The 12561-nt window shown below is 38.7% G+C and overlaps 1 protein-coding gene across 3 annotated transcripts in view; it reads left to right on the top strand.

Annotated features, from left to right (window-relative positions):
• The window catches only part of LOC149255394 (uncharacterized), a 280594-nt gene that overhangs the window by 164720 nt on the left and 103313 nt on the right, over positions 1–12561 (top strand). For 2 of the 3 annotated variants that reach the window (XM_089460473.1, XM_089460474.1), the window contains one exon: positions 8473–8607. The exons of the other annotated variant lie outside the window; for it this stretch is intronic. In XM_089460473.1, coding sequence (XP_089316599.1) covers positions 8473–8607 — 135 coding nt within the window. The remainder of the gene's footprint in view (positions 1–8472; positions 8608–12561) is intronic. 3 annotated transcript variants of the gene reach the window in all.

The raw sequence follows: 12561 nt of genomic DNA on the forward strand, positions 1-12561 counted from the left end.
CACTGTGATTCTCTGTGACAACCAGAGGTTGGATTCGATTATTGAGGAATCTTGTATTCAATGATTGCTCCAGCAGATAGACATCAGATACTTCCTTATCTGGGATATGGTAAGTCGATGAGCAAGGAGGCTCCATTGCACTGAGATGATGTACAGGTCGCTACACTTTGTCAGAGCCTCATGGAAAGATCAAATTTGTGATTTTCCCGAACGACTTGGAGTCGTCGAGAGACCCTTGTAAAAGGGTCCTGGACTCCTGCATGTTGCATACATTGAGCTCTGGGAGCTCTGGGGGCTTGCGGTTCTTACTGGAGCAACATACGACCACAGGGTGACTCACCCTCCCGTGGTGGTGCACACTGGGACAGGATGATTTGCTCTCCTGTGGACAGAGTGATTCGCTCTCCTGTGGACAAGATGATTCGCTCTCTTGTGGGACAAGATGATTTGCTCTCTTGTGGGACAGGATGATTTGATCTCCTGTGGATAGGATGATTCGCTCTCCCGTGAACAAGATGATTCACTCTCTTGTGGGACAAGATGATTCACTCTCTTGTGGGACAGGATGATTCGCTCTCCTGTGTAGCAGGATGATTAATTCTCCTGTGAGGTCTGGATGATGTATTCTCCATGACGATTGTGTAGCAAGATGATTAATTCTCCTGTGAGGTCTGGATGATGTGTTCTCCATGACGATTGTGTAGCAAGATGATTAATTCTCCTGTGAGGTCTGGATGATGTGTTCTCCATGACGATTGTGTAGCAGGATGATTAATTCTCCTGTGAGGTGTGGATGATGTGTTCTCCTTGATTGTGTAGCAGGATGATTAATTCTCCTGTGAGGTCTGGATGATGTGTTCTCCATGATGATTGTGTAGCAGGATTAATTCTCCTGTGAGGTCTGGATGATGTGTTCTCCATGACAATTGTGTAGCAGGATGATTAATTCTCTTGTGAGGTCTAGATGATGTGTTCTCCATGCCGATTGTGTAGCAGGATGATTAATTCTCCTGTGAGGCCTGGATGATGTGTTCACCATGGCGATTGTGTAGCAGGATGGTTGGTTCTCTTGTGAGGACATTATTGATTAAGTTCTCCTGTCGAGGCATCCTACCCGTGCAGTCTGGGACTCATGGGAAGTACCTCTCATCTGATCAATGAGTAGGGAAATGAGGATAGGGACCATAGTAGTACCGATGGACGCATCATTGTATCTATCGTACTTCCTATGCTAGGATGACCTTCATTGATCTGGGATCAATGATACTGGTCTGGGACTAGTGGTAGGAGTTGTACCAACTATGACACTGACTTTGGGTCGGTTGAGGACTGGTCTAGGACTAGTGGTACATACTCTGAGACTGACTTCGAGTCAGTAGAGTACTAGTCTGGGACCAATGGTAGGAGTTGTACCTACTATGACACTGACTTTGGGTCGGTTGAGGACTGGTCTGGGACCAGTGGTACACACTCTGAGACTGACTTCGGGTCAGTGGAGAATGGTATGACACATTCTCGATCAATTCTTCTTCTTCATGGTTCAACAGAGCTAAGTTGAGTAGAGTGGAACCAACAGAGCTGAGCAGAGCCAGCAGATCTAGCAGAGTAGAGCAGAGCCAACAGAGCTGAGCAGAGCCAACAGAGCAGAGCAGAGCCAGCACAGCAGAGCAGAGCCAACAGAGCTGAGCAGAGCAGTGCAGGGCACTGATGGCAGAGATAGTACAGTTGGACATATGGATCAACGGATGGAGTTCTCCCTAGTTGAGAGGGAGTGTTAAAATTGGAAACTAGGGCCAAACTCCTTGTGGGTCATATTATTTATGGCAGCTGATATTTTTATTGGATCCCTCTCATTGAGAGGTGTAGGATTGATCTAAAGATCATCTAAGATCATTTTATGAAGTTATGAATTTATTTATGTTATGGACAAATTGTTAAGTCGACCAACAACTTATGTAGGCTCAGAAGCCCAACAATCATGTCTATTCAGCCGCATTTTAGTATAAATAGAAGAGGACGTCAAGTCATTTCTACGCACATTTGGATCTCTTCCTCTCTACTTGTCTTTGGGTTTTAGTAGGAGGAGAGATCCTAAGGAAAAGCCGGAAAAGCCGGAATTGTTGGAACTGTCGGAAACGCCGAAACTGTCGGAAAAGCCAGAATAGTCGGAAAAGCCGAAAAAGCTAGAACTGCTAGAAAAGCCAGAATAGCTGGAAAAGCCGGAAAAGCTAGAACTGCCAGAAAAGCTAGAAAAGCCGGAACTGCTGGAAAAGACAGAACTGCCGGAAAAGCCAGAAAAGCCGGAAATACCGGAAAAGCCGGAAATGTCGGAATTGTTGGAATTGCCGAAAAAACCGGAACTGTTGGAAAAGTTGGAACTACCGGGAACTGCCGAAACAGCCAGAGCATTTGTCTCCGAAGGAAGGTAGCATGATGTATGAGATCATGGGCAACATAATAAGCAACATGATGATATGAGCATGGGCAGCATAATGATGCATGATGATATGAGTATGGGCAGCATGATGTATGAGATCATGGGCAGCATAATAAGCTGCATGATGATATGAGCATGGGTAGCATAATGATGAATGGGATCATGAGCATGGGTAGCTTGATGATGAATAAGACCATGGAAGATGCAGCATGATGAGCAGCATGAAGATGAGAGCGGCTCGGTCATCAAGGTTCAACACATGTGACAGTACAGGAAGGTGTCACACGGTAATGTGCAGCAAATAGACAAGTTGCAACACTATGATAGGTGAACGAGTCACCTTAGAGAATCAGTTGAAGCAATATGTCTTCAGTTGATCTCATGCCGATATCAAAAGTCAAAGTGATTGACTTCTATTGTAAATGTACTATCTCTCTCACTTTCTCTGCTAAGCTTTGATGAACATAAAGGAAGAATTGATCAAGGGTTTCCCCACATTGTGGGCTTTGTCCTTGGCTAGCGCCACATCTTGTGTCCTTTTGTCTTGGCTTGTCTTCTGCGATTTATATTTATGTTCTATATGCAGTTTACCTTATGCTGATGTGATTGCTAGTGTGGAAAAGAAATTGAAATAAATTGCTCTAGCATAGAACATACCTAAAATTAACAATTACATTAGGCCAACTATGGCCAGTCCAACAACAGACAATATCATACTGCCATAAGAGCTTGGTATACAACACTGTCATTGTTGCTGTCATAGAGGTTCTGCCATCATTGTCATATCATCGTTATGGAGACTAATCATACATCACTGTCATGACAAGTCATACATCATTGTCATGTCAAGTCATACAACACTGCATTGTCATACTATGCCATGTATATCATTGTCATATAAGCTTCCATACGTCCCTGTCCATATACTGCCACTGTCATACTATGCCATGTATATCACTGTTATATGAGTTACCATACATCCTTATCCATACACTGCCATTGTCATACCATGCCATGTATATCATTGTCATATGAAGGGTTATTGTCATATTAAGGTTTACTACCATGCTTTAAAATCATTGCCATACATTAATTGTCATATATTATTAGGTCTGTGCCAAAAAAGGTTATTTCTATATCAAAGGTTACTCTGTCATCACAAGTATCATTACCAACATATATTGGTGTCCATCATTGTACTGAAATAGTTTCCAGAGTTATTGTCCAAACAACATAAGAATCACTGCCTAAACATTGTAGCAAGGGCTGCATATAATCATGAATAGATCTTTGATATTGCAAGGTACATTAGCAAGCCACAAAGATAGCGAGTTACCATAATGCAAGCCATTGTAAAGTAATAGTCACAAAGATAGCAGGCTAATGTAATATGATCGAGCCACAAAGATAGCGAGTCACCATAAAACAAGCCACTATAAAGTGAATCCACAGAGATAACATATACGGGCCACTGTAAATCGAATCCACAAAGATGACATATACGAGGCTTTGTAAAGTGAATCCACAAAGACGATATATATGTGTCATTGTAAAGTGAATCCACAGAGATGACATATATGAGCCACTTGTAAAGTGAATCTACAGAGATGACATATACGAGTCACTGTGCATAGTACAAGCCACAGAGAATTGATGAGCGAGCCATTGAGATATTATAAGAGCCATAGAGCAATGCGAACCGTAAGAAACAAGCCACTGTAATGTAGATGCAAGCCATAGGAAACGAGCCACATCAGAGATATGTAATACGAGCTGCCACAAAGAATCCAAACCATAAATAATAGAATTGAGCCACAAAGAATTAATGCAAGCCACAAGAAACCTATACGAATCATAGAGAGACTTTACCATCGTGATTAACAGAGGAAGATTAATGCCTATTTATAGTTGTTCCTTTAAGCGAAGGAACACGTCCCTTAGGGCAGGCTGACTTGAGGCCGACTTGTGAATTAGGAAGGAAAACTCATATTCAAATTCGTTCACAATAATAATAAATATATATTTCCTTAATGATAACTGGCCCATTTTGTGCCATATTAATGGTATTTCTTTAATCAATTTGAATACTCCTTTGACCAATATAAATTCTCTTTGGGGCACGATGGGATTTCCTTGGGGTAGTTGGGTTCCTATGGAAAAATACGTCCCATAGCTGCCCCAATTTTTAGAAAATAATTGACATTGGTCTTATTGGACAAAATGTCCCTGAAAAAATCTAGTGTGGGGAAAACAAATTCTGTAGATCAACTTGCCTCTCACTAGAAAAGCTCTAGCATACAATATCTCCACTGGCAAAATTGATTGGTAAACCCAAGTTTCCTACTGCAAAATAAATCAGCCTCCTTAGTGGAATTCGCACTCCCTGCCTACTACACGCACTGGCCAAACTGAAAATGAATATGGCTCTATCTAGAACTCGCATTGCCTCTGGAAATTAGTTCTGACAATGATCTCTACCTCCTGCAATTCTACTGAGCAACTTGCACCTCCTCTAACATCTATCTCTAGCAACTGGATATCGATTTGCCGCCCATCTTTGCGCACTGGCTAAATTACACTACCTAGTACGACCTCACAAAAAAATAATTTGGCCTCTCTTCCTCTCCTGGAATGTTGGAATCTTTGTGGAGAGTTTCTCCAAAATTCCCTTCAAAATCTCTTTGCTGAAACCCAGCTGCTGGTGTCTCCCTTTGCGCCCTTGTTATCATTGCAAATTGCTATCTCTGGGTGATTTCCAATGCCCCATTGACTTTCTCTTATAATCTCTCGTTGAGCAACTAGCCACCATAATCTAATCTCAATTGATGGGTAAGATCATCTTGACTCCATCAAATGACTTTTTTGGAAGTCTTTAGAGAAAAGTCGATTTACCTCAATTAATCTAATTTAATTAACTAGTTTTCTTAAGTTAGACTTAGGAAACAAATTAATAATTGTCTAATTAATCTAATTAAGGCATTTTCCTTAGAAACCTTTTCCGGATCTTGGTGATAATTATCCTCATGTGTTCCTTAGCCTCATAGACACCATAGACACCATAGAGACTAGAACACTTGTCCGTTGCTACCAAAATTAACACTCTCAAAGTTTCTCAAGTGATCACCATCCTCATCTAGGTTTTGGAAAAATCCAACACCCATCAAGTAGATACAAGGCTAGCCTAGGGGCATCCTGGGTCCTCCAGGATGCATCATGAATCCTTCCAATGCCCTAACTTATTGGCTCAACATTTCATCATCTAGAGGTGGGAAAGGGGCCATAGATCCATTTGAAGGCTTCTCAATGGCCAACACTCATCTCTTGAGGGGGGGTGTTGCAAGGTTGAGGTTGCGAGGTCATAAGTGCTCTCAGGCAGGGCTAAACATCCTCTTGATTGTGTTGTAGAAGGGCCAAGCCATCCCTCAAGGGATATGTAATGCATCTGGGAGAAACCACCTGAAACATACTCTCAAGATCAAGTGAGATCAACATCATTAGGTAAAGAAACCATAAAAGTATCACAATGGGCCATATCAATGCTAGGGGCACAAAAATACTTCACACAAGCCTTGCCTTCAAATGTCTTTCTAGCTGATAATTTTTAAGGAAGTTACTACACTGTGTTAGGGATGATTATGCAATTAGCCCTATCAGGTGCTTTCAGCTCCAACGGTAACGACAATTCCTAGTTAGGTTGATCAATCGATAGGTGCATGTGATAATGTCTACATGGAATGTGAAAGACTTCAAGGAAGATGCCACTGCCTTGGTGCTAGCTGAAAGTGGTCGAACATCTTGAGGGTAATGATGATAATATGAAGCAATCACGGAGGCTCGAGATACCCCTTTCGTCAGCCTATATTTACTGCCCCTTTGTGCGCCTTTTTATTTCAATGATCTTTCTTTTGTTTCTTGCAATGGCTTGGCTGACCAACTTGCTTGATGTTTTTTCAATACCCATTAAAGATGTAGCGGTTTATTGCTCATCGGAGTTGGGATCCAACTGAAGTAGGAAAGAATTAGCATTATGACGCTAAGATAGAGAAAATGCTTTCCATGGAAAAGTATTTTGATTGAAATGATGGGTACAAGACGAATAGGGTAGTTGATGAATCACTTGAGATGTCATTGACATTGACTTAGGATCGGAATCTAATCCCCAATTAATTAAAATAGTTAAGGGAACCTCCACACAAGAAAGAGTTGAGCTCACCTTGATAGGGTTTGATATCCAGTTTTGCTTGCATTTTGAATATGGACTGGGGAGATGTGATGAGGAAATTTGGTCTCTTTTTTTCTAGCTCTTATTTCTCTTTAGATATCTTGTTAGATCAGGCATCCAAGTTAAAGCTATCAGACTCCCTGAAAGGTACAAGCTTGCTCTTTATAACTACCACACTTATCACCAAGTTGCTAGAGGTGACAGAAAGTTGTTTTTCTAGCTTTGAATCTCTCCTCAGATTCATCCCTTGGACTGCTTTTGTACTCATCCACAATGGCTAAGGTTTGAGTCTTCTTCTTTAAGCCAATTTTTAGATCCTGCAATATACCAATATGATTTGTAAACTGTTGTGGATGTTCAAGTGGAACAATTTGTCACAATAGATCTTACAAGTTTTTGCAAAATCCTGTGAGGTTGTCCGTAATGATGCAACATTTACTTATTATTATAATTTGATATTACAATCTTAGCACTCAAGTCACCAAAATAGGAGCTACCTTAAAATGGGCCAGCAAGTCCATTGTTCCATTCTTTCCACTTGGAAAGCACCCAAACATATGAAAATTTATATAGTGATCCATTTCAATTTAGTTTGGAATGGACTGGTCTAGTGCATAGGATAGTTCAGGGTTTTCAATGGGTGAATCCGTTTGGATTGGTTGATTTCTCTTTAGTCTGGTTCAGTCAATTCTAATAACACTATACCTAGGATTAATTGATCAAGTACTTCAAGGAGCTATTTTCATTGGGTTTTATCAATTACTTCAAGGAGAAAGAATTTTGAAGAGGGGTGACATGTAATGAACATAAATTAGATTACTAGCTATAATAGCTATTATGACCTAAGTGTTGCATCTGTTAGCATGGATGTGTCTATTGGGCACTACATAGGCAATCTTCTTGACTGCCTTCCAATCATCATTATATCATTCATTCTTATTAAACATTATTCTGACCTTTGGACATTATATTTATGGACTTTGTTTGCCTTTTAATGTGAGGGTTCAGTGAATGAACTCTTTGGTTCTTTATAGGATTAGGTCCTGTACCTCATCCTCTTGCACCCTTTGAGCTAGGAATTGCCATATTGTAAGATTGAAATCTAGAAGGAGAATACACTACTCAATGAGTCAATGGTGCCAATTGATTAAAACTGATACTGTCCAATGGTGCCAACAGATTTTAAATATCCAGTGGTAGTAGCAGTTGAAGCCGCTTATGGAAAAGAAAGCAAATTTCAGATTCTTGGACTTGGCCGAGTCAGTCTAATGAGTGTGACTTCAAATGAGCTATGTATGCATTAGATTAGTATGATAATTATTTTACTCTAAAGGCCATTTATAGCCTTGATCTATATGTATGTACTTTCAGAATACTAATTTTATGTATATTAGAACTTTTATCTTGATGAATTTTTGCTATTTGCACCCTTACATGCTGTTGGGTCTAAAATCAACTCCAACTCGAAAAGACAAACAATATACCACATTCTCTGATCAAGTGGTTAGCTGAAGACTGATCTAGTATCTATATTTGTTGTATGCATACTACTACTATTGTTTTTTCTTGATCTGTGAATTTCATTTTGTTGTTATTATTTGCAGAGAAAGATTTAGGTTGCCTTCCTAACTTTGGGTTTTTCTTTTAGTTCTATGACTCTCTTAACACTTTTATAATGAGAATATCACTTTGAATTCTTAATGCTCAAGTCATGCTTCAATCATGTCTTCTATTTTCCTAGAATTAGCTTTTAAAATTAGTCACTATATATTTTCTTTTGGTGGTGGACGTTGGGACATTTTTTCAACAGTAGATGCCACACGACCAGTTGGAAAGAGTTGTACAAATAGTTAAAGAGGCAGAGACCATGTTAGTTGGATCTAGCTCTCGTTACACAAGAGACACTACAGGGCGTTTGCAATGGATGTTTGAAGATTCAGATGAAGAGGTGAGCATTTATGTAGTTAGTAGCTATGTTTGTTTTTGGCCCCGGTTCATTGCATCACATGACTTAAATTGTTGGTTAGTGTGGAAATATGCATGCTTGGTAGTGGATATTTTGTTTTGCTATTGTCATGGGTCAATTGTATTTATTTATTTATATTCTAGTATTCACAATGAAAGGTGCTTTATCATAATTAATTTTCCTAGTAGTTTTTGTTTAATAACAAGAAAAATAAACGATCCTGTAGTATTTTGTTCTTTACTTCCTATGAATTAATGTTTCTTATTACTATCGATATATGGTCAAGGATTTTTGTTTTCCTTTGATCATTGCTTATTTGTATTGCTTTTCCATTTTTATCTATGCAAGAAGGATTCCTTTAACTAAAACTCCTTGCAGTTACTTTTTAGTGACAAGGTAATTCTCTTATAGGCAAGGTTCACAAAAGGTATGTAGTCCAAATGTTTGCAAAGACATGGTGCTAGTTATATGATGTTTACAAATACAGTCTCTGGTCATGTAGGACTTGGAGTCTTCGAACAATCACTGACAAAATTTGATGTAAAAAATGTGATTTATTCAATTTTTATATTTGATCAAGTGAAGGCACTGTATTTTGGATCTTAAAAGATCTAAGAAGATAGATGGTTTAGTCAATGCCTGTTTATGGATGATACTACTGACTAATGCAAAATATCTGAACTTTTACCAATCTAAATATAAATTCTTGACAATGAGACTGCTTGGATTTCCTAGATGATCAATGAACCAAACAAATGGAGTTGTGATTTAGTCTGGCCATCACCCAGTAGTAAATTTTTCAGCATTTTTGCTTGGCACTCAACAGGCTAATAGGCTGAATTTCCATGCAAGGCTGAAGCTCTTAGTATTTGGGATGTCAACCAATGGGCTAACTGCGAAACTTTTTAGCAAATTAAGGTTCCAAACGGTAGATCAGAAATAATAATTACATCCAGGAAGAAGGAAAACCATATACGATTATCCTTAACTATTTCAAAACGGTGTTATTATTTGGGGATTCTTTTATTAAACATCTATCCTGAAATAAATTTTATAGATCTTTCTTTCGTTGAAATATATTTTCTTATATTTACAGAAAATATTTACAAGCAGCAACCAAAAAGTGGAAGGGTATATATCATGGCCTTCATTTCCCCTTCAGTAAAGCTGCTAGTGCTGAAATAAATCCCGAATAAGCTACAGGATCTAAAGCCTGGGCATCCTTGATAAAGAAAACACCTTTGGCCAACAATTGATGACATATCTCATCATGTGAGATGGCACTAAAAACAGACAGAGTGCTAAGTGCATGCTCAAAAACACACTAACCTGATCTTGGGGAGGTGAAACAAAGGAAGAAAATCTGAGGCATTGCCAAATCCCAGTGAAGAAGGCGTGAACCACATAACAATGATTGCAATTACCAAACAAAGCTACTTGCTAGTAAATCCTGCCCTGAAGGAGAACAAAGTAATGGTCCTTACTGTATGTCCAACAGTTCTTGGCAAACTAGCACCCCAAAATGATGCGTTTCACTTTCTCAAAATGGTGATAAACATGGCAAAGGCCATCAAAGAGTCCACTCTTTTCCACCTTGACCTCAGAGGTGATCCCTTGGTAGATAAAAGGCCAACCAAATACTCTCAATTTGTAAGACAATCAAATGGACCAAATACTATGAAATTTTCCTACCCCACTATCCTTTGGGTTAACTGATACTCATCTTACATTGAAAATTGGGGATATTGGATATTCCTGATTCAATAATGAATAAAATTTGGCAACAGTTATATTGCTGCAAAGGCTTGCCGAAGCTCCATCCCCAATCTCATCAAAAAGGCCTTGCTCATTTTGAATAATTTCAGCTAGACAATAAGGCCCGTTATCACAAAATATAGCACCTTAATCTATACTGTTCACAAGATGCCAAGACTTAGTAGAACATCGGAAGTGTTACGACGGTCACCTTCGCAACTTCCCTCGTTTTAGTGAAAGGATAGATCCAACACAAGGGAGGCTTACCTGGTAGGATTTAGGACTCCCAAGGCAAGACACAATCAAGTCTAAGACCTCTTAAGTAGCTACCCAAAATACCACCAATAAGATGTATTAAGCGTTTAAGGGTTTAGGTGGCTAATGAATGTCAATTCCACATGTTGTTTAAGGTATTCTAAGGCTGATCTAGGGGGTTTACCAAGCAACAATTTCACGCAAAACCATTCCTAAACCACTCAAATATGAAAATTACCAATGGCTTTGTAAAACTTGCATAAAGAGTAGGAAAGTACAATAGTAAACAAGTCACAACAGAAAAATTCAGTCCTCAAAATGAGTTATGAGCTAGTATAAAATAGGGAAAAATAATGAATAAATATAGGATTTGATTAACTTTTAAAATATTGAAATTACAGGGCATATAACAGCCAACTAAAACAAATTGTATAGCCCTAATTTTATAGCATATAAATCAGCAAGACATGTTTGACGCAATAACATGATTTTAGCTTAAACTTGTAAGAAACACTAGGATTTAAGGTCAAGAATATGTAAGAAAACCCTAGAATTTTAGGTCAAAAATATGCATGAAAACCCTAGATATCTAGAGTTTTGATGGTTGAAATAAAATGTAAACTAAACAAAACCCTAAATTTAAAGTTAACTTTATTTCTAGATAATTCCTTAGCAATAAAATCAAAAGCCAAATTTTAGTTTATGATTGTCTAAAAGCGAGAAGGCTATTGTCAACTATATTTTTTGGGAGCATATGGAAACAATTAAGGACTCCCTTGAAGAGATGCAAGTAGATTTAGGGTAATATATAGGGTTGTCACAACAAAGCATAGAAAATAACCCAATATCTTATCAATAATTTCAAGGTGATTTGATAGAAGGTACTCCATAAGTAAACTTCCAAGAGCTTTAAAAGGAGGGATTTGTCCAAGTAGAGGTAAAAAGAATGCACCACCACCACTGGAGAAGTACAATTAGACTAGCATTCATTCTTAAACAAAGTACACAAGATAAAGAGAGGCCATTTACCCTAGCAATGAGCATCCATAAAGGGGTAAAGCCATAAACCAGACAATCTCCACGAGAAGTTGCTTTAACTATCCATCCATAGCCTTTTAAAAAAAAAAGAAATAGTAGACAAACACTAATGTTTCTCCACAAATAACAATGATTTATGAATGAAAAGTGTTTCCTTTTTCTATATGAGATCAAGCACCTTTCTCATTAAAATAATAATATCTTCCTAACAAAAGGCGCAAGAACATAAATTGATGGCTTTATCTCTTACAAACCCTATAGATAAGGCCACTATACAGTGGATAAGCCATAAAGATCACCAACAATGCTTCCAAAGCGAAGTGAAGGTTCTCTAATCTCAAGTTGTCCCTCTTCAATGCACATTGCATAATAAAGGCCACATGCGTGGCATAAATGATCTCCAAGAGTAGACAATTCGCTCAAAAATGGTGTGTAAGGGCTATGTTACCACTCAAACTAGTAGGGGACCTAAAGGGGATCCTTAAAGGGAAAATGCTAGACCAAGGGCAACAAATGGAGACTTAGCCCACTGTCACCTCAGCTAAGACTCCCTACTATTTACAAACTTTCACCGATGGGAGAAGACTCGGTATATTATGGAGTCACCAATGAAGGATAATTCAATGAGTGGATATGGAGTGACCCAAATGATCCCGTTCTAGAAGAGTTTGAAGGATAGAGCTTGCTTGCTTTCTAATCAAGGTACAATGTCTTCTAGGAGAGGAATGAGAGGATTTGAGGATTAGGTTTAGGGGATATGATTCGTGAAAGGATTAGGTTTAGGGGATATGATTCGTGAAGGAGTTTCCCAATCCCCAAAATCCTTATTTAAATTGGTATCGCAGATGGTTCTTGAAGAATTGTCTTTTCAAAGGGACGGGACTACAC

This window comes from Pinus tabuliformis, chromosome 7 (genome assembly GCF_031772625.1).
Source record: "Pinus tabuliformis cultivar Carrire ecotype Pingquan chromosome 7, CPIR1, whole genome shotgun sequence".
Lineage (NCBI taxonomy): Eukaryota > Viridiplantae > Streptophyta > Pinopsida > Pinales > Pinaceae > Pinus > Pinus tabuliformis.